Source organism: Oncorhynchus gorbuscha, linkage group LG08 (assembly GCF_021184085.1).
Source record: "Oncorhynchus gorbuscha isolate QuinsamMale2020 ecotype Even-year linkage group LG08, OgorEven_v1.0, whole genome shotgun sequence".
Lineage (NCBI taxonomy): Eukaryota > Metazoa > Chordata > Actinopteri > Salmoniformes > Salmonidae > Oncorhynchus > Oncorhynchus gorbuscha.
This window is the reverse complement of record NC_060180.1, coordinates 49,979,841-50,003,608: the sequence shown is the minus strand read 5'-3', so window position 1 is coordinate 50,003,608 and position 23,768 is coordinate 49,979,841. Positions and strand designations below refer to the sequence as shown.

The 23,768-nt window shown below is 44.2% G+C and overlaps 1 protein-coding gene across 3 annotated transcripts in view; it reads right to left on the bottom strand.

Annotated features, from left to right (window-relative positions):
* LOC124041773 (adenylate cyclase type 1-like) overlaps nt 1-23,768 on the bottom strand; it is a 74,404-nt gene that overhangs the window by 39,315 nt on the left and 11,321 nt on the right. For all 3 annotated transcript variants that reach the window (XM_046359770.1, XM_046359771.1, XM_046359772.1), the window contains exon 4: nt 10,481-10,592. In XM_046359770.1, the coding sequence (XP_046215726.1) occupies nt 10,481-10,592 (112 nt within the window). The remainder of the gene's footprint in view (nt 1-10,480; nt 10,593-23,768) is intronic.

Below are 23,768 nucleotides of genomic sequence, written 5' to 3'. Positions count from 1 at the left end.
GCCCAGGGGAGCTGTTCTGCCCAAGACGCAGGGTTTCTGAAAGAAAGGCTGCGTAGTATGCGACCAATCGTCTGATTGGCCCTCTCTGCTTGACCGTTAGACTGGGGATGAAACCCGGAAGAGAGACTGACGGACGCACCAATCAAACGACAGAACTCCCTCCAAAACTGTGACGTGAATTGCGGGCCTCTGTCTGAAACGGCGTCTAACGGGAGGCCATGAATTCTGAACACATTCTCGATGATGATTTGTGCCGTCTCCTTAGCGGAAGGAAGTTTAGCGAGGGGAATGAAATGTGCCGCCTTAGAGAACCTATCGACAACCGTAAGAATCACAGTCTTCCCCGCAGACAAAGGCAGACCGGTAATGAAGTCTAGGGCGATGTGAGACCATGGTCGAGAAGGAATGGGGAGCGGTCTGAGACGACCGGCAGGAGGAGAGTTACCCGACTTAGTCTGCGCGCAGTCTGAACAAGCAGCCACGAAACGGCGCGTGTCACGCTCCTGAGTCGGCCACCAAAAGCGCTGGCGAATAGACGCAAGAGTGCCTCGAACACCGGGATGACCAGCTAACTTGGCAGAGTGAGCCCACTGAAGAACAGCCAGACGAGTGGAAACAGGAACGAAAAGGAGGTTACTAGGACAAGCGCGCGGCGACGCAGTGTGCGTGAGTGCTTGCTTAACCTGTCTTTCAATTCCCCAGACTGTCAACCCGACAACACGCCCATAAGGAAGAATCCCCTCGGGATCAGTAGAAGCCACAGAAGAACTAAACAGACGGGATAAGGCATCAGGCTTGGTGTTTTTGCTACCCGGACGGTAAGAAATCACAAACTCGAAACGAGCGAAAAACAATGCCCAACGAGCTTGACGGGCATTAAGTCGTTTGGCAGAACGGATGTACTCAAGGTTCTTATGGTCTGTCCAAACGACAAAAGGAACGGTCGCCCCTCCAACCACTGTCGCCATTCGCCTAGGGCTAAGCGGATGGCGAGCAGTTCACGGTTACCCACATCATAGTTGCGCTCAGATGGCGACAGGCGATGAGAAAAATAAGCGCAAGGATGAACCTTATCGTCAGACTGGAAGCGCTGGGATAGAATGGCTCCCACGCCTACCTCTGAAGCGTCAACCTCGACAATGAATTGTCTAGTGACGTCAGGAGTAACGAGGATAGGAGCGGACGTAAAACGTTCTTTTAGAAGATCAAAAGCTCCCTGGGCGGAACCGGACCACTTAAAACACGTCTTGACAGAAGTAAGAGCTGTGAGAGGGGCAGCAACTTGACCGAAATTACGAATGAAACGCCGATAGAAATTAGCGAAACCTAAAAAGCGCTGCAACTCGACACGTGACCTTGGAACGGGCCAATCACTGACAGCTTGGACCTTAGCGGAATCCATCTGAATGCCTTCAGCGGAAATAACGGAACCGAGAAAAGTAACGGAGGAGACATGAAAAGAGCACTTCTCAGCCTTTACGTAGAGACAATTCTCTAAAAGGCGCTGTAGAACACGTCGAACGTGCTGAACATGAATCTCGAGTGACGGTGAAAAAATCAGGATATCGTCAAGATAGACAAAAACAAAGATGTTCAGCATGTCTCTCAGAACATCATTAACTAATGCCTGAAAAACAGCTGGCGCATTGGCGAGACCAAACGGCAGAACCCGGTACTCAAAATGCCCTAACGGAGTGTTAAACGCCGTTTTCCACTCGTCCCCCTCTCTGATGCGCACGAGATGGTAAGCGTTACGAAGGTCCAACTTAGTAAAGCACCTGGCTCCCTGCAGAATCTCGAAGGCTGATGACATAAGGGGAAGCGGATAACGATTCTTAACCGTTATGTCATTCAGCCCTCGATAATCCACGCAGGGGCGCAGAGTACCGTCCTTCTTCTTAACAAAAAGAACCCCGCCCCGGCCGGAGAGGAAGAAGGCACTATGGTACCGGCGTCAAGAGACACAGATAAATAATCCTCGAGAGCCTTACGTTCGGGAGCCGACAGAGAGTATAGTCTACCCCGAGGAGGAGTGGTCCCCGGAAGGAGATCAATACTACAATCATACGACCGGTGAGGAGGAAGGGAGTTGGCTCGGGACCGACTGAAGACCGTGCGCAGATCATGATATTCCTCCGGCACTCCTGTCAAATCGCCAGGTTCCTCCTGAGAAGTGGGGACAGAAGAAATGGGAGGGATGGCAGACATTAAACACTTCACATGACAAGAAACGTTCCAGGATAGGATAGAATTACTAGACCAATTAATAGAAGGATTATGACATACTAGCCAGGGATGACCCAAAACAACAGGTGTAAAAGGTGAACGAAAAATCAAAAAGAAATAGTCTCACTGTGGTTACCAGATACTGTGAGAGTTAAAGGTAGTGTCTCAAATCTGATACTGGGAAGATGACTACCATCTAAGGCAAACATGGGCGTAGGCTTGTCTAACTGTCTGAAAGGAATGTCATGTTTCCGAGCCCATGCTTCGTCCATGAAACAACCCTCAGCCCCAGAGTCAATCAAGGCACTGCATGTAGCACCCGAACCGGTCCAGCGTAGATGGACCGACATAGTAGTACAGGATCTAGATGAAGAGACCTGAGTAGTAGCGCTCACCAGTAGCCATCCGCTTACTGATGAGCTCTGGCCTTTACTGGACATGAATTGACAAAATGTCCATCAAATCCGCAATAGAGGCACAGGCGGTTGGTGATCCTCCGTTCCCTCTCCTTGGTCGAGATGCGAATACCTCCCAGCTGCATGGGCTCAGTCTCTGAGCCAGAGGAGGGAGATGGTTGCGATGCGGAGCAGGGAAACACCGTTGACGCGAGCTCTCTTCCACGAGCTTGGTGACGAAGATCTACCCGTCGTTCTATGCGGATGGCGAGAGCAATCAAAGAGTCCACACTGGAAGGAACCTCCCGAGAGAGAATCTCATCTTTGACCACTGCGTGGAGTCCCTCCAGAAAACGAGCGAGCAGCGCCGGCTCGTTCCAGTCACTAGAGGCAGCAAGAGTGCGAAACTCTATAGAGTAATCCGTTATGGATCGATCACCTTGGCATAGGGAAGCCAGGGCCCTAGAAGCCTCCCTACCAAAAACTGAACGGTCAAAAACCCGAATCATCTCCTCTTTAAAGTTCTGGTAATTGTTAGAACAATCAGCCCTTGCCTCCCAGATAGCTGTGCCCCACTCTCGAGCCCGGCCAGTAAGGAGTGAAATGACGTAAGCAACCCGAGCTCTCTCGCTAGAGTATGTGTTGGGTTGGAGAGAGAACACAATATCACACTGGGTGAGAAAGGAGCGGCACTCCGTGGGCTGCCCGGAGTAGCAAGGTGGGTTATTAACCCTAGGTTCCGGAGGCTCGGCAGGCCAGGAAGTAACAGGTGGCACGAGACGAAGACTCTGGAACTGTCCAGAGAGGTCGGAAACCTGAGCGGCCAGGTTCTCCACGGCATGGCGAGCAGCAGACAATTCCTGCTCGTGTCTGCCGAGCATGGCTCCTTGGATCTCGACGGCAGTGTTACGAGCATCAGTAGTCGCTGGGTCCATTCCTTGGTCGGATCCTTCTGTTATGCAGGTGAATGAGGACCCAAAAGCGACTTGGCGAAAACAGAGTTTTTAATCCAGTAAAGTTACTTTACAAACAAAAGGCATAATACTACTCGTAATGACGAGAACAGACTGGAGACTTGATCAAGAACTGCAGGTTGCCTCGGGAAGGCACTTGAACGTAGCAGACTCAGACACCTGCTCACCACGCAGCATCTGAGGGAAACACGACACGACAGGGCAATACATAGACACAGCACGGTGAACAATAGACAAGGATCCGACAGGACAGGAACGGAAAACAAGGGAAGAAATAGGGACTCTAATCAGGGGAAAAGATAAGGAACAGGTGTGGGAAGACTAAATGATGATTAGGGGAATAGGAACAGCTGGGAGCAGGAACGGAACGATAGAGAGAGGAGAGAGAGGGAGGGGGAGAGAGAGGGATAGAAAAAGGGAACGAACCTAATAAGACCAGCAGGGGGAAACGAACAGAAGGGAAAGCATAATGACAAGACAATCTAAGACAAAACATGACAAAATGTCCCGCTTCCACTTGCCCCACTTTCACTCTCTCTGTCTCCTCCTGTTTTCTAATCTGTCAACAACAACAAAAAAGCATTTTAAAAAAGGTGGAATTCCAGAAAAAAAAGACTCTCCATAGGACGTAATCATCCACCATAATTTCTATAAACCATTTCTATTTCTTAACAATTTGATGAGATCACCATAAAAAAATAAAAAATAAAAATAAATACAATGGCAGGAGAATCTATGACCTAGCTATGTAAACATAAGCAATGAGATCGGTGACACGCAGCCTACTTTGTAATAAGACAGTGGTATTGATTGAACAATCGAACCACACGTAAAACAAATAAAAACTCACTCAAACGTACATCATCAACCCTCCAAAGCCCAAAGCTCATCTCAAGCGAACTACTCCGACACAGTCAGGTAGAATGAAACACCGTAAAATCTAAATAATAAAAGAGAGGAACGCATCATGAAAGTTCTGAAACTTCAGAGGAGAGCTAGAGTATTGGGTTCTGTTTGAGGTCTCTAGCTATTTCACTAGCTCTTTATGGCTGTGTGAATATGCACAAACAACAGAAGTTACACATTTTCATCAGGACTTGGGAGACTCCCCTTCAGGCTCCTACTCACACATAGCCATTTCAAATAGACAGCTTAGGCAATTACACTGTGCCAAAGGTGCAAGCCACAGAGTTAAGCCACCTGCGTGAAGAATGTAGGCTACGTGCCAGCTGTTCACTAACAGGTTAGCCTCTGTCGACGTTCCAAATGGCACCCCGTTCCCTTCATAGTGCATAACATAGAGAATATGCAGCCATTTGGGACTTAGCTTTGAAGAGAAAAGAAGAAAGAATTCATTTTCTTTAAGTGTAACACTCCAAGGTGCTACTGTATCTGCTAGCACTGGTTCAACAGGGGGGAGACATCGTCTTACTCTACAACAGGAGAGGTACTGTACTACCAGACCAAGCCACCTACAAGGACATATCCATTAATATGATCCCTGAGTGTTCAAACTACTGGAAAGACAAAGATCACATATGGCTCCAAAATGAACAACCTCTGTTAAAAGGAGAGGCGCAACTAGGCTCCCTGCTAGTGAGTACTTATGAACGTACTCCACTATATAAACGCCTAAACTCTACATTTTGAATATAAACAAATGTGAGCAAGCAGGGATGAAACTAGGGTGAAACGTCCATGGTGTGGGTTAACACAGTGAGCCTATAACAGATGGCGGGTTGTGCACTAGAGTCTGGCTACAGCGAGGCTATAATAAGTAGATGGAGTCTGGAGTTGTGGATACGTGAGGGAGAGAAAAGCCCTGGTGCTTAGAAAGCCTCCTCTCCTCTCAGTCCTCTCTCTGTGCTGCGCTGCGTCTCTTCTCCTGTCCCTGTGTTAGTTCATCTGATCTGCCCAGTGAGCTAGGGCTTAGGGGGCAGATACAGACCCAAACCGTGCAGGATTACTCGGGCCCTGTCACGTGACCATACCACCAGAGAGAGAGAGAGAGAGAGAGAGAGAGAGAGAGAGAGAGAGAGAGAGAGAGAGAGAGAGAGAGAGAGAGAGAGAGAGAGAGAGAGAGAGAGATTATATTAATCAAAACAGACAGCACCATTTTTTTTAACGAATTACGGATAGCCAGCGGCACACTTCAACACTCAGACATCATTCACAAATGATGCATTTGTGTTTAGTGAGTCCGCCAGATCAGAAGGAGTAGGGATGACCAGGTGTTCCCTTGATAAGTGCATGAATTGGACCATTTACCTGTCCTGCAAACCATTCAAAATGTAACTAGTACTTTTGGGTGTCAGGGAAAATGTATGGAGTAAAAAGTACATTATTTTGTTGAGGAATGTAGCGAAGTAAAAGTTGTCAAAAATATAAATAGTAAAGTACAAATACCCCCCAAAAAACTAGTTGAGTAGTGCTTTAGAGCATTTTGACTTAAGTATTTTACACCACTGCCTAAACGTTGTGTGTTCCGTCCATCTTCAAGGTGACAGGGTGTAGTAGAGAATGTCATCCAGACAAGATGGCCTGACCATGGCTCTAGCACATCAATATTGTGATATGTTAAGGTCTGTCATTGTATCAAATCAAAACTAATTGTATTTGTCACGTGCTTTGTAAACAATAGACTAAAAGTGAAACGCTTACTTACAGGCCCTTTCCAGCAATTCAGAGAAGAAAAAAGATAAAGAATTGAAGAATTGAAAAAGAATAACACAAGGACTAAATACACAATGCGTAACAATAACTTGGGGTACCAGTACTGTGTTGATGTGCAGGGGTTTGAGGTAATTGAGGTAGATAGTCGTAATAGTTGTGCGCGGCCACACAGTCTTGGGAGAACAGGGAGAACAGGGATTACAAGAGACTAAGCACGCACCTCTGAGGGCCCCCCCCCCCCATGTTGAGGGTCAACATGGTGGATATGTTGCTGCCGACCCTCACCACATAGGGTGGTCTATCAGGAAGTGCAGGATCCAGTTGCAGGGGGAGGTGTTAAATCCCAGGGTCCTTAGTTTAGTGATGAGCTTTAAGGACACTATGGTGATGAACGCTGAGCTGTAGTCGATAAAACAGCATTCTCACGTAGGCGTTCCTTTTGTCCAGGTAGGAAAGGGCAGCGTGGGGTAAAATAGAGATTGCGTCCTCTGTTGATCCGTTGGGGCGGTATGCGAATAGGAGTGGGTCCAGGGTGTCTGGGATGATGGTGTTGATGTGAGCCATGACCAGTCTTTCAAAGCATTTCATGGCTACAGATGTGAGTGCTAGGTGGCGATATTCATTTAGACAGGTTGCCTTTTAGCATTCTTGGGCACAGGGACTATGGTATCAACTAAAACATATGTCAGTCCCTTCCCAAAAGACGTTATGGGACATGGGATTTCTGTGCTCAGCTGTGTCCATTGGCTTCTCTGACACTCCTTTACTCAATGATGATGATCTGTGTGTGTGTGTGTGCGCACACACACACAAACAGGACATAAGAAGAAATATCAAAGAGTCCGATTACAAATGGAAGGCCACAAATGAGTGGAGAGAACAGAGGGAAAGGAACATGAAATATAACAGGGGCATGAAATATGCAGTTCAGGGAAGCAGGCTGTTGTGTGTCAATTAAACAGACCAGAAACAAGGAGCTGGTCTAAGAGCTGAGATGCAAAGTGGCGTTGAGAAGAGATGGGAAGAGAGAAAGAAGAGAGAGGGGGATAAGAAAGCTCTGTGTAAACTCTACCATGGAAACTGAAAAATCACAAGCCAGAGTCATTAAAAGTTATTGCATAATAATGCTGTATAAATCAGCAGAGTATCTCTCTCTGCACAGAGACTATTGATTCCGGTGCTTGGTAGACAGAGAGAAACCGAGAGAAACATTGTTTAAACAGTTCCAGAGGAAGAGAGGGATGAGTGGAATGTGTATCCTCATCACGTACCAATTGTCTTAGGGCCAGAAGTTTTTCCTATAACCACGTGACCTGATCAGGAAAAGACCCTAGTTATGGGCTATGATAGGGAGTTTGTCCTGATCAGGTCACATGATTAAGGAAAAACAAAAGGCCCTATGGTTTACGAATGTGTTATGAAGTCATCATTTAGGTTAGATGCCCTTTAAAAAGGTACACTATGCAGAAAACACTCCACCATTTCCTGGTTGCTAAAATTGTAATAGTTTGCCTAATTTCAGTTTATGTGACTAAACAAGCACGTATAGTTTAGAGAATCATTGTACCATCTACAAAAATATATTATATTTTCAGCTGTTTGAAGCTGGTGTACAAAACCGACTCAAAACTGACTCAAAAACAAAACTTAAGAACGGGAAGCATAGAAATAGGGCACATAGAACAGATCTACCGCTTCTTAGACTTGCTTTCAAGAGACAGATCTATAACTCACATTACTCTGTAAATGTGGTCGTGTCGTCCCAAAAAGTTACATATTGCAGCTTTAAATAAAAGGGATAACCCATAGTTTAAGATAGAAGGGGTTAACCAAATCAACAGTAATGTTATTTTTGTCCCTTTAATTTTGACACAATCACAGAGCAACATCAATACACCCTAAGGCGCAGGGAGGAGAGTGATAGAGGCTGTGAGAGAAGCCAGCGTGAAACAGTCAGCACAGTTTACAAAGAAACAGACTGAAAGGGAAGTGGGATCAAGCTCGTTTTTTACATGCCCAAAGTCAAATGTGATACCAAGTCATTGCTCATTTGCATTGTGCATGTCTTAGAGAGAGAGAGATGGGGGGTGGTGGGAAAGAAAGAAGCATGAGCAGTGGGTGAGAGCAGAGGAGAAAAAGAAAGATATGAGTGGGAGAGAAAGAGAGGAGGAGTCGGTTTGAGGGAGGATAATTGGAGAGAGTAGTGTGTTCTTGGCCCACTTCCCCGGTGGAGAGACAACAAGTCCAACAGTTGGACAGGTGGTGTTGGGGATGGTGTTGTCGACCGGCAGGACTGACGAGCTGAGACTCTGCCCGGTGGACATGTGGCTTCGCCCGCTCCTCGTTTTTGACAGGGAGAGACTGTGTGTGTGTGTCTCAACTTGTGTGCCTGTGCGTGTGTGTGTGTGTGCTTGTGCGTGTGAGTGTGTGCAGCTTGTTGTGGCCTGGCAGAATGAATCACTTGCGGTGCCACTTATCACAGTGACTGGGTCTATGGGTCAGGACACAGGGTGAACCTCTGGTGAGGGAGTTAAAGTCTGGGGACAGTTGTCACTGTGATCTGTGGGGACACTGCCACTGTGACACAATACACATCAAGCTTATGGGAGATAGCTTAAAGCTTAATGTGAAATGTGGTTCTTGCATGTCAGCATCTACTATATACTGTATATAATCTCTCTTTCTCCCTCTCAGTTACTCTGACTTGTGAGGCATTAGGTTGTAGGACTGTATCTGTGCCAACAGGCTGGCCAGGATCTTCTTATGTGAATAATGAGGCCAAGAGCATTGAAGGCATGGTAATATATACAATTGGGAATAATCCCAAAATTACCAATGTCACAACAGTTTCTAGAAATTCCATCTGAAAATGACACTGTACCACCATGACCGCCCTTAATCACCTTTAGTCAAACTGCAGTCGTCTTGTCTGGTTTTGTTTTTAATTGCGTGTAAACAAAGAGACTGAAAATAGCCGGGCCGATTTGGCCAAGAAAATGTTCTATGAAAGCAGAAAAGGGTTGGTTGTAATCCCGTGGATTAAGGGATTGCACAGGCACATGTGCACAGTGTACATAATTGGGGCCAGATTACATGTAGTTAAGAGAGGTGGGAGGATGATCTGCTGGGTGTGTGTGGTTGGGATTGGAGAGCTAGGGGTGAGGGGTGACGGGTCTGACACCTCTAACTCCAACACAACGCATATGTTTCAGCCTAATATCAAGGTCTGGGATTCCCTGTAGAAGGTGAGGGGTAGGGTGAGGCTACTACAGCAATCATGCCTGTTGAGAGGTGAATATACATTATATTAACTATTTACACTTTCTCTTGTGATAACAATGATAACTGCAATAAGCAAAAACCGACCAAAAATAGTACTAAAGTACAATTTTTTTTTTTTTGTCCAAAGCAAGACAAAAGTTGCATGGACTTTCACGGCACCAACATAGCAAGAGAGTTGCTAAGAATGAAACACTATATATTGACCGAAGGAGCGTTCACATCTGTTTCCATTGACGCCGAATGTAAATATTGGGACGGATACAACTCGGACTAGTCCGCTTAACCCCTCCCCTCCATTCAGATCATTCAAAACGATCACAGACAAGACATCTGGAACGGATGAAGTATCCCGTCACCTCTGCCGCAGACGAGAGCGCGTGTGATCGTGCCAAACATACGTGGCCCTGATGCCACCGATGACATTCTGGAAAGCTGGAATGACAGCTGTGAGAGAGCCAGTCAACAGTGTCTCACCTCCTGACATGAAGATGCACACGATCCATATCGCTACGGGTCAAAACCAGACCCAAAGCCTAGACAGACCAGGGAGCAAAAGGACAGTCCTCTGGTCAAAGACAAACTGAAAACATTGGGCAATTGTAGGTCAAAAGGGGATCCAAATTGCCTGTGACAAATGAACAGATAACATTTTTCTCAATGATGCACCAGCAATTACTTAAATGAATGTACCAAAGCAAAAAGAAATCACCAAAGTACATGACTTGGTATTCGTACTTCAACAACAAGCACCAGGGTAGCATGTAGATGAGGGTCAAATATGCCACAGTATAACAACTAAACAGCCGATTGCCCATGCTAGCATGTCTAGGAGCCAGCCTTTAGAATAGGGTGAGCATGAGGAAAAGTAGACCTGCGCTAAGTGTCACCAGTAGAAGCTCAAAGTGAGAACAGGAAAGATAATAGACTTACCGTGGCCAGTTCATCAAACTTCCCAAAGAGCTCATTGAGAAGTTTGACCAGCTCCTGGGCTGTGCACTGAGACGCCAGGCTGGTAAACCCCACAATGTCAGCAAACAGGATGCTGGAAGAGAGTGAGAGGGAGAGAGAGAGAGAGAGAGAGTAGAGATTAGAAAAATGAGATAGAGAGAGAGTTGGGGTTGAGGAGAGACATAGAAATGAAACATTCCAACATGACAGGTACAGCTTAATCTTCCTGATATAACAGTGTCGCAGACCTGAGGTGTTAGATCGCGCCGACGAGGGATAGAGATGAGCATCGCGTGCTCGGTCAGATTGTTGAGGTGAGCATTGTCTCTTGTGATAATCTGTTTAGATTGAGATGGAACGGTGACAGCCAATGAGATGATCCATGTTCTGTTCCATTGCCTGACAGGCAGTGAAATCAAGCAGGACTCAGAATAGCAACATGGATTGTTCTTCCCCTAGATCATTCTCATAGGGATCAACGCAGATCCATGCCCTGTTAGGAGTTAGACAGACAACATACACCTCCCTAAGTAGTTAGTATCTGTTTTACCATTATCAATGCACTTTATGTATCCAGTCCCCCCCATTTGAAGAAGTCATTCACCTGTAGGGTATTAAATGTCGTCAAAAAGTTTAGTATTTGGTCCCATATTCCTAGCCCTAATGACTACATCAAGCTACAAAATTGTTGGATGCATTTGCAGTTTGTTTTGGTTGTGTTTCAGATTATGTTTGGATTATATTTTTTTAAATTTAAAAAACCTATATGAGAAAATCTCTTTCTCTGAGCAATTGTATTAGTATAAAATAATATAATTATAACATTTTTTAAGCATACAATATAGCTCAGTATAGGGCTGACCTATATGGTCAAAATATCGTATGACAAAATATTTCACATTTTTTACAACATTATTGTAGGTTTTTTAATAAGTTCTAAATTTGCTCTACGAGTTGTGCATGACCCTAGGGTGGCAACACAACATGAGTGATTTCTATTTACACACTGCTTCGTAGGGCTCCACAATGTGTGCAAAAGATCTAGACCTTATTTTTTACCAAATATTACAAGTGCAATGGCACTAGGACTGAGCCTGCAACGCTGGCAGCTTCATACCTAAGTGGAATCATTTATGCCATAAGGGCAACACATTATCTTTGAGTTTGCAATTTCACACAAAAGAATGGAGAAGCTTTTTGTTTACTGTATGTCTGATGTCGAGACTTGACACACGTAAAAGATGAAATACCTCCCAAATTAAAATGGTGAACTGTTAAGGTTTCTATTTTGTTAAACGACAGGCGGGGATGTGTTAATTTGAATGTCATGCTCATTTTATTATTTAGAAGTGGAAAATGAATTGCATCATTGAAGTGACAAGTGCCCCAAAGTTGATTGATACTCGCCGTTCCCTGGAAGTCACCCTCTGAGTTTTGTCGGCAACACATGACAACAGAGAACCCGCCAAGCGAGTTGGTAGGGGCGAGGCGGTGGTTCGGGATTCACAATCGTGAGCAATCGGCATATGATCTAGTGGTCGAGCAACAACAGCTGCGCTCCTTGAGTGATAAGGGGCTTAGTGAGACAGCGGGAGAGAGATGAGTCAAGTAGTAAACTACAAAAACGGAGTGGTGTATCACATTTAACCAACCAAACACTGAAATACCATTATAGAAGGTAATTGTGCATATAAACCGCTATACAATAAACTAGGGTATATTTTAAAATTTATTTTTTAGGCCTACCACATTTTTCTAATTTTTATCAAGGGTGCCAATAATATATCCCAGACCAGCCATATTCCCTTCAGCCCTGACCCCAATAAACAAATCATCCTATTAGAGCCATTACTGTGAGCAGATGTTATTAGCCCAGTGTTGAGTAATATCCTCCCCCAGCGCCCCAGCCCCAGGTCTCATGGGGCATTTAAACCCTGGACCAAGCCTCTAAGACAGCGCTGTCTCCCAGTCTGTGTTGCGCCCGCAAGACCGCATCGCCAGGCCAGGCGGACATACTGTATTTGACCTCGCCATGTAATCCTCCATCATCTCATCCAGCCAGATCTCATCACATTCCAGGGGACTTCTCTGCCATCTCCCTATTATACTAATGTGTGGTTGGGCTGAGTACTGCTGTGACGGCCAAAAAAAACCTGCCAAAACACATTTATGTTCTATTCAGTGTATAATGGACCAATAAACATTGTATTGTATCGTAATGTAGCCTAGCCTTTCTGAAGCAGCCAGGCGAGCCTAGTGCTCGTGATTGGAATGTAATCTTGTTTGTGTGTGAAAAGGCTTGCAAAGCAACTCGGAGGGGTTCAAGGCTAGAGGTGTGTGTGTGTGTGTGTGTGTGTGTGTGTGTGTGTGTGTGTGTGTGTGTGTGTGTGTGTGTGTGTGTGTGTGTGTGTGTGTGTGTGTGTGTGTGTGTGTGTGTGTGTGTGTGTGTGTGTGTGTGTGTGTGTGTGTGTGTGTGTGTGTGTGTGTGTGTGTGTGTGTGTGTGTGTGTAGCAGTTGTTGACGTCAAGGCTCTTGTAGAGACTGGTGGCAGTGGTAAAGAGCCTGCTTGATGAGATGGCATGTGGGTCACAGTGATAAAAGCCACACTGAGCAGAGGGTCAATTACTTCCTGGATGGATAATTCTGCTGATTCTCTGTGTGAGAGGACAGGGAGGCCCGCAGTGTTGTGACACACACACACACAGACAGACAGCACATCATCAACAGGTGTAAAGTCCCCAGAGGGCCGTGCTCTAGGAGATCTAGACCTGTCAAGCCAGACTAGAATGTGTCAGGTGCGATTCAGGAGATGGCTGTGAGGCAACCTGCCTGCCTGTCTGTCTGGGTTACGCAACAATAGCAGACTGTCAGTAGGATTGGGCATGTTGCCAGTAATGTGGGACAATGGAGTGTGTGTGTGTGTGTGTGTGTGTGTGTGTGTGTGTGTGTGTGTGTGTGTGTGTGTGTGTGTGTGTGTGTGTGTGTGTGTGTGTGTGTGTGTGTGTGTGTGTGTGTGTGTGTGTGTGTGTGTGTGTGTGTGTGTGTGTGTGTGTGTGTGTGTGTGTGTGTGTGTGTGTGTGTGTGTGTGTGTGTGTGTGTGTGTGTGTGTGTGTGTGTGTGTGTGTGTGTGTGTGTGTGTGTGTGTGTGTGTGTGTGTGTGTGTGTGTGTGTGTGTGTGTGTGTGTTGCCCGTTGGTTTGAAGGCTGCAGGAAGTGGCGGATTTACAAAATTGCCTCAGGTCTTACAGTGCCTTCAGAAAGTATTCACACCCCTTGACTTCTTCCACATTGTGTTGTGTTCCCGCCCGAATTTAAAATGTATTCAATTGTGATATTTTTGGTCACTAACCTACACACAATACCCCATATCGTCAAAGTGGAATTATGTTGTTAGAAATGTTTACTGATGAATGAAAAATGAAAAGCTGAAATGTCTTGAGTCAGTAAGTATTCAACCCCTTTGTGCTCTGGCACTTTCAGGGCTGGGCAGGGAAAAGAAATAGAAAGGAAGACTACACATTTCTGGAGTAAAAACACAGGTGCTGCCGATCATACTGCCACTGTCGTTGAGGCAGAGGACATGGACTGTATATGTAACCCATGTATCTGATGCTGTCTAGCGAATAGTATGGTATGACAGAATCAGATACAAACAGTTTTCTGTTTCACTGCTACTGCATTGTTTAGTACACAAACGAGCTAAAGGCTCTGATGCATTGTTTAGTACACAAACGAGCTAAAGGCTCTGATGCATTGTTTAGTACACAAACGAGCTAAAGGCTCTGATGCATTGTTTAGTACACAAACGAGCTAAAGGCTCTGATGCATTGTTTAGTACACAAACGAGCTAAAGGCTCTGATGCATTGTTTAGTACACAAACGAGCTAAAGGCTCTGATGCATTGTTTAGTACACAAACGAGCTAAAGGCTCTGATGCATTGTTTAGTACACAAACGAGCTAAAGGCTCTGATGCATTGTTTAGTACACAAACGAGCTAAAGGCTCTGATGCATTGTTTAGTACACAAACGAGCTAAAGGCTCTGATGCATTGCTTTTCTAATTCTCTTCCCATCTATGTTGTTTCCCTCTCTTCCTTCTCAGTATAATTCTGCACACACCATATTACCTTCCTGCTTTCCCCTCTTTCCTTCTCAGTATAATTCTGCACACACTATATTACCTTCCTGCTTTTCCCTCTTCCTTTCCCAGTATAATTCTGCACACACCATATTACCTTCCTGCTTTTCCCTCTTCCTTTCCCAGTATAATTCTGCACACACCATATTACCTTCCTGCTTTTCCCTCTTCCTTTCCCAGTATAATTCTGCACACACCATATTACCTTCCTGCTTTTCCCTCTTTCCTTCTCAGTATAATTCTGCACACACCATATTACCTTCCTGCTTTTCCCTCTTCCTTTCCCAGTATAATTCTGCACACACCATATTACCTTCCTGCTTTTCCCTCTTCCTTTCCCAGTATAATTCTGCACACACCATATTACCTTCCTGCTTTTCCCTCTTCCTTTCTCAGTATAATTCTGCACACACCATATTACCTTCCTGCTTTTCCCTCTTTCCTTCTCAGTATAATTCTGCACACACCATATTACCTTCCTGATTTTCCCTCTTCCTTTCCCAGTATAATTCTGCACACACCATATTACCTTCCTGCTTTTCCCTCTTCCTTTCTCAGTATAATTCTGCACACACCATATTACCTTGCTGCTTTTCCCTCTCTTCCTTCTCAGTATAATTCTACACACACCATATTACCTTGCTGCTTTTCCATCTCTTCCTTTCCCAGTATAATTCTGCACACACCATATTACCTTCCTGCTTTTCCCTCTCTTCCTTTCCCAGTATAATTCTGCACACACCATATTACCTTCCTGCTTTTCCCTCTTCCTTTCTCAGTATAATTCTGCACACACCATATTACCTTCCTGCTTTTCCCTCTTTCCTTTCTCAGTATAATTCTGCACACACCATATTACCTTGCTGCTTTTCCCTCTCTTCCTTTCCCAGTATAATTCTGCACACACCATATTACCTTCCTGCTTTTCCATCTCTTCCTTTCCCAGTATAATTCTGCACACACCATATTACCTTCCTGCTTTTCCCTCTTCCTTTCTCAGTATAATTCTGCACACACCATATTACCTTCCTGCTTTTCCCTCTTCCTTTCTCAGTATAATTCTGCACACACCATATTACCTTCCTGCTTTTCCCTCTTTCCTTTCTCAGTATAATTCTACACACACCATATTACCTTCCTGCTTTTCCCTCTTTCCTTTCTCAGTATAATTCTGCACACACCATATTACCTTGCTGCTTTTCCATCTCTTCCTTTCCCAGTATAATTCTGCACACACCATATTACCTTCCTGCTTTTCCCTCTCTTCCTTTCCCAGTATAATTCTGCACACACCATATTACCTTCCTGCTTTTCCCTCTTCCTTTCTCAGTATAATTCTGCACACACCATATTACCTTGCTGCTTTTCCATCTCTTCCTTTCCCAGTATAATTCTGCACACACCATATTACCTTCCTGCTTTTCCCTCTCTTCCTTTCCCAGTATAATTCTGCACACACCATATTACCTTCCTGCTTTTCCCTCTTCCTTTCTCAGTATAATTCTGCACACACCATATTACCTTGCTGCTTTTCCATCTCTTCCTTTCCCAGTATAATTCTGCACACACCATATTACCTTCCTGCTTTTCCCTCTCTTCCTTTCCCAGTATAATTCTGCACACACCATATTACCTTCCTGCTTTTCCCTCTTCCTTTCTCAGTATAATTCTGCACACACCATATTACCTTGCTGCTTTTCCATCTCTTCCTTTCCCAGTATAATTCTGCACACACCATATTACCTTCCTGCTTTTCCCTCTCTTCCTTTCCCAGTATAATTCTGCACACACCATATTACCTTCCTGCTTTTCCCTCTTCCTTTCTCAGTATAATTCTGCACACACCATATTACCTTCCTGCTTTTCCCTCTCTTCCTTTCCCAGTATAATTCTGCACACACCATATTACCTTCCTGCTTTTCCCTCTTCCTTTCTCAGTATAATTCTGCACACACCATATTACCTTGCTGCTTTTCCATCTCTTCCTTTCCCAGTATAATTCTGCACACACCATATTACCTTCCTGCTTTTCCCTCTCTTCCTTTCCCAGTATAATTCTGCACACACCATATTACCTTCCTGCTTTTCCCTCTCTTCCTTTCTCAGTATAATTCTGCACACACCATATTACCTTCCTGCTTTTCCCTCTTCCTTTCTCAGTATAATTCTGCACACACCATATTACCTTCCTGCTTTTCCCTCTTTCCTTTCTCAGTATAATTCTGCACACACCATATTACCTTGCTGCTTTTCCCTCTCTTCCTTTCCCAGTATAATTCTGCACACACCATATTACCTTCCTGCTTTTCCCTCTTCCTTTCCCAGTATAATTCTGCACACACCATATTACCTTCCTGCTTTTCCCTCTTTCCTTTCTCAGTATAATTCTGCACACACCATATTACCTTGCTGCTTTTCCCTCTCTTCCTTTCCCAGTATAATTCTGCACACACCATATTACCTTGCTGCTTTTCCCTCTTCCTTTCCCAGTATAATTCTGCACACACCATATTACCTTGCTGCTTTCCCCTCTCTTCCTTTCCCAGTATAATTCTACACACACCATATTACCTTCCTGCTTTTCCCTCTTCCTTTCCCAGTATAATTCTGCACACACCATATTACCTTCCTGCTTTTCCCTCTTCCTTTCCCAGTATAATTCTGCACACACCATATTACCTTGCTGCTTTTCCCTCTCTTCCTTTCCCAGTATAATTCTGCACACACCATATTACCTTCCTGCTTTTCCATCTCTTCCTTTCCCAGTATAATTCTGCACACACCATATTACCTTCCTGCTTTTCCCTCTTCCTTTCTCAGTATAATTCTGCACACACCATATTACCTTCCTGCTTTTCCCTCTTCCTTTCTCAGTATAATTCTGCACACACCATATTACCTTCCTGCTTTTCCCTCTTTCCTTTCTCAGTATAATTCTACACACACCATATTACCTTCCTGCTTTTCCCTCTTTCCTTTCTCAGTATAATTCTGCACACACCATATTACCTTGCTGCTTTTCCATCTCTTCCTTTCCCAGTATAATTCTGCACACACCATATTACCTTCCTGCTTTTCCCTCTCTTCCTTTCCCAGTATAATTCTGCACACACCATATTACCTTCCTGCTTTTCCCTCTTCCTTTCTCAGTATAATTCTGCACACACCATATTACCTTGCTGCTTTTCCATCTCTTCCTTTCCCAGTATAATTCTGCACACACCATATTACCTTCCTGCTTTTCCCTCTCTTCCTTTCCCAGTATAATTCTGCACACACCATATTACCTTCCTGCTTTTCCCTCTTCCTTTCTCAGTATAATTCTGCACACACCATATTACCTTGCTGCTTTTCCATCTCTTCCTTTCCCAGTATAATTCTGCACACACACCATATTACCTTCCTGCTTTTCCCTCTCTTCCTTTCCCAGTATAATTCTGCACACACCATATTACCTTCCTGCTTTTCCCTCTTCCTTTCTCAGTATAATTCTGCACACACCATATTACCTTGCTGCTTTTCCATCTCTTCCTTTCCCAGTATAATTCTGCACACACCATATTACCTTCCTGCTTTTCCCTCTCTTCCTTTCCCAGTATAATTCTGCACACACCATATTACCTTCCTGCTTTTCCCTCTTCCTTTCTCAGTATAATTCTGCACACACCATATTACCTTCCTGCTTTTCCCTCTCTTCCTTTCCCAGTATAATTCTGCACACACCATATTACCTTCCTGCTTTTCCCTCTTCCTTTCTCAGTATAATTCTGCACACACCATATTACCTTGCTGCTTTTCCATCTCTTCCTTTCCCAGTATAATTCTGCACACACCATATTACCTTCCTGCTTTTCCCTCTCTTCCTTTCCCAGTATAATTCTGCACACACCATATTACCTTCCTGCTTTTCCCTCTCTTCCTTTCTCAGTATAATTCTGCACACACCATATTACCTTCCTGCTTTTCCCTCTTCCTTTCTCAGTATAATTCTGCACACACCATATTACCTTCCTGCTTTTCCCTCTTTCCTTTCTCAGTATAATTCTGCACACACCATATTACCTTGCTGCTTTTCCCTCTCTTCCTTTCCCAGTATAATTCTGCACACACCATATTACCTTCCTGCTTTTCCCTCTTCCTTTCCCAGTATAATTCTGCACACACCATATTACCTTCCTGCTTTTCCCTCTTTCCTTTCTCAGTATAATTCTGCACACACCATATTACCTTGCTGCTTTTCCCTCTCTTCCTTTCCCAGTATAATTCTGCACACACCATATTACCTTGCTGCTTTTCCCTCTTCCTTTCCCAGTATAATTCTGCACACACCATATTACCTTGCTGCTTTCCCCTCTCTTCCTTTCCCAGTATAATTCTACACACACCATATTACCTTCCTGCTTTTCCCTCTTCCTTTCCCAGTATAATTCTGCACACACCATATTACCTTCCTGCTTTTCCCTCTTCCTTTCCCAGTATAATTCTGCACACACCATATTACCTTCCTGCTTTTCCCTCTTCCTTTCCCAGTATAATTCTGCACACACCATATTACCTTCCTGCTTTTCCCTCTTTCCTTCTCAGTGCAACACAGACACAGCTTAATGTGATGTAAATTGAGAGATGAATACAATCCAAAGCATCTATTAATTTATCTCGTTTTCAAAGAAGATTCCCTTATCAAGGAGCATTATACTCTATGGCTGGCATTTCATGTGAGGTAATGCTCTGTAACATACTATGGTTTTTCTTGGCTTAACTTTGGCAATGTTTCAAATGTTTCTTATTTATAGACACGTTTATTAGTACGGCATAATATTTCAGTGTTTATAAACTACCCACACCGGCACCGTGTGGGTAGAGGGTGGTCTGTAGCTCAGTTGGTAGAGCATGGCGCTTGTAACGCCAGGGTAGTGGGTTCGCTTCCCGGGACCACCCATACGTAGAATGTATGCACACATGACTGTAAGTCGCTTTGGATAAAAGCGTCTGCTAAATGGCATATATATATATAATCCAAGCTACCATAATCATTTCATTTCAAATCCAGTCGCGGAACATAATAACAAAGTATTGACTAAATTACTGTACCACTGTTTACTTTTGAATTGCAGCCGACCTTCATCATATTATTCACCCCTTGCAATAGGCTTGGATCTCTTTCAGTAGATCGTCAGTGGGCACTAACTGCATGTGAACAAGGCCTAAAGCCCTTTGGTGCAGTGAGAGGCACATAGCAATCAGCAGCACTACACTGAGATGTGTCCATATTTAACCACACACACACACACACACACACACACACACACACACACACACACACACACACACACACACACACACACACACACACACACACACACACACACACACACACACACACACACACACACACACACACACACACACACACACACACACACACACACACACACACACACACACACACACACACACACACACACACACACACACACACACACACACACACACACACACACACACACACACACACACACACACACACACACACACACACACACACACACACACACACACACACACACACTTACGCTAAACAGTTTAGTGTCCATTGCATTTAATCTCCTGTAGAGGCTTAATCCCGAGGCTAAGCAAACTTCCCACCTCACACGTCAACACCCCTCTGACAACATGAAGGAAATAAATATACAAAGTGAAAAAGGGAGAAATAAAGAAAATGAGGAAGAGGAGGAGAGTAGAGGGAGGATAGAGGAAGAAAGAGACAGAGAGCATGGAGTGGGGGAGAGGAAGACAAGAGGGGTTGATAATCAAGTGAAGAGTAGCAACAGGAGGGTGGGAGAGAGAGAGAGAGAGAGAGAGAGAGAGAGAGAGAGAGAGAGAGAGAGAGAGAGAGAGAGAGAGGAGAGAGAGAAGGGAGAGAGAAAGGGAGAGAGAGAGAGAAAGGGAGAGAGAGAGAGAAAGGGAGAGAGAGAGAGATGTAACACTGTACATAGCCATAATAGGACATTTGAAATGTCTATTCCTTTGAAACTTTCGTGAGTGTAATGTTTACTGTTCATTTTTGATTATGTATTTCACTTTCGTTTGTGATCTATTTCACTTGTTTTGGCGATGTAAATATATGTTTACCATGCCAATAAAGCCTTTTGAATTCAATTGCAAAGAAAGAGGGAGGGACGGAGGCATGGAGAGAGAAAAGTGGAGAGAGAAAGGGAGGAAAGGAGTGGGGGAAGGAGGCATGGAGAGAGGAAAGTGGAGAGAGAGAGGGAGGAAAGGAGTGAGGGAAGGAGGCATGGAGAGAGGAAAGTGGAGCGAGAGAGGGAGGAAAGGAGTGAGGGAAGGAGGCATGAAGAGAGGAAAGTGGAGAGAGAGAGAGGGAGGAAAGGAGTTAGGGAAGGAGGCATGGAGAGAGGAAAGTGGAGAGAGAGAGGGAGGAAAGGAGTGAGGGAAGGAGCCAAAAAAGCTCTTTGGAAGTGGAAGAGTTACTGACGAAGAAGCACTCAGTCAACCCACTGAATAAATTGCTGGTCCCCCTCCAGCGAAACCAGTGTGTTGGTCGGTAACACTCTGTGCAAGCTAATGCCATCTGGCAAACACTGACACCAACCACTGACTGAGACACAATGCCCCTCTGTCAGCTCACAAGAAGCTTTGCTCAATGCCAATTTAACCATTACAAAAGCAAACCCAAGCGTCAAATATGGAGGAAACCTGGCACCATCCCTCCAGTGTGTTCCATAACGGTGAAGTATGTTGGTGCCATCATCATGTAGTGGGGATGTTTTTCAGCAGCAGGCACTGGGAGACTAGTCAGGATAGAGGGAAAAGTGAATGGAGCAAAGTACAGAGAGAGATCTGAAAACCTGGGCCAGAGAATTCAGGACCTCAGACTGGGGCGAAAGGTTCGCCTTCTAACAGGACAACGACCTTAAGCACACAGCCAAGACAACGCAGGAGGGGCTTCGGGACAAGTCTGCGAATGTCTTTAAGTGGCCAAGCCAGAGCCCGGACTTGAACCGGATCAAACATCTCTGGAGCGACCTAAAAATAGCTGTGCAGCGACGCTCCCCATCCAACCTGACAGAGCTTAAGAGGATCTGCAGAGAAGAATGTGAGAAACTCCCCAAATACAAGTGTACCAAGCTTGTTACGTTATACCCAAGAAGACTCAAGGCCGTAATCGCTTCCAATGGTGCTTCAACAAAGTACTGGGTAAAGGGTCTGAATACTTATATATAATACATACATACATACATACATGCATGCATGCATACATACATACATACATACATACATACATACATACATACATACATACATACATACATACATACATACATACATACATACATACATACATACATACATACATACATACATACATACATACATACATACATACATACATACATACATACATACATACATACATACATACATACATACATACATACATACATACATACATACATACATACATACATACATACATACATACATACATACATGCAATCTAAAAACCAGTTTTTACTTTGTCATAATGGGGTATTGTTTGTAGATTGATGAGAAGATTTTATTTTATTTTATCCAGTCAAGGGGTCTGGAAACTTTCCGAATGCACTGTATATGGTACATTTCAGCTGCAGAGCAAGATTATCTTTGCAAGCCCCCGAACTCTCTCTCGGCACATGACATTCCGTTGCTAATTTAAATTTAAAAGTATAAATTATGTCAATTGAAATAATGTTACTGGTTACCTTAATCACGGTAATCACATTTTCAAGTAATATGCCAAACGCTAGTTACAGTTGAAGTCGGAAGTTTACATACACCTTAGCCAAATACATTTAAACTCAGTTTTTCACAATTCCTGACATTTTATCCTAGTAAAACTTCCCTGTCTTAGGTCAATTAGGATCACCACTTTATTTTAAGAATGTGAAATGTCAGAATAATAGCAGAGAGAATTATTTATTTCAGCTTTTATTCTTTCACCACATTCCCAGTGGGTCAAACGTTTACACACACTCAATTAGTATTTCGTAGCACTGCCTTTAAATTGTTTAACTTGGTTCAAATGTTTCCGGTAGCCTTCCACAAGCTTCCCACAATAAGTTGGGTAAATTTTGGCCCATTCCACCTGACAGAGCTGATGTAACTGAGTCAGGTTTGTAGGCCTCCTTGCTCGCACAAGCTTTTTCAGCTCTTCCCCCAAATGTTCTATAGGATTGAGGTCAGTGCTTTGTGATGGTCACTCCAATACCTTGACTTTGTTGTCCTTAAGCCATTTTGTCACAACTTTGGAAGTATGCTTGGGGTCATTTGTAACCAAGCTTTAACTTCCTGACTGATGTCTTGAGATGTTGCTTCATTATATCTATCCACATAATTTTCCTTCCAGTCCCTCTTGCGGAAAAGCACACCACAACATGATGCTGCCACCCCTGTGCTTCACGGTTTGGATGGTGTTCTTTGGCTTGCAAGCCTCCCCCTTTTTCCTCCAAAAATAATGATGGTTATTATGGCCAAACAGTTCTATTTTTGTTTCATCAGACCAGTGGACATTTCTCCAAAATGTACGATCTTAGTCCCCATGTGCAGTTGCAAACGGTAGTCTGGCTTTTTCGGTTTTGGAGCAGTGGCTTCTTCCTTGCTGAGCGGCCTTTCAGGATATGTTGATATACAGTAGGACTCGTTTTATTGTGGATATAGATATTTTTGTACCTATTTCTTCCAGCATCTTCACAAGGTCCTTTGCTATTGTTTCGGGATTGATTTGCAGTTTTCGCACCAAAGTACGTTCATCTCTAGGAGACAGAGCGCGTTTCCTTCCTGAGCGGTATGATGGCTGCGTGGTCCCATGGTGTTTATACTTGAGTACTATTGTTTGTATAGATGAACCTGGTACCTTTTTGGCATTTGGAAATTGCTCCCAAGGATTAACCAGACTTGAGGTCTTGGCTGATTTCTTTTGATTTTCTCATGATGTCAAGCAAAGAGGCACTGAGTTGGAAAGTAGTCCTTGAAATGCATCCATAGATACACCTCCAATTAACTCAAATTGACTCAAATCATGTCAATTAGCTTCTAAAGCCATGACATAATTTTCTGGAATTTTCCAAGCTGTTTA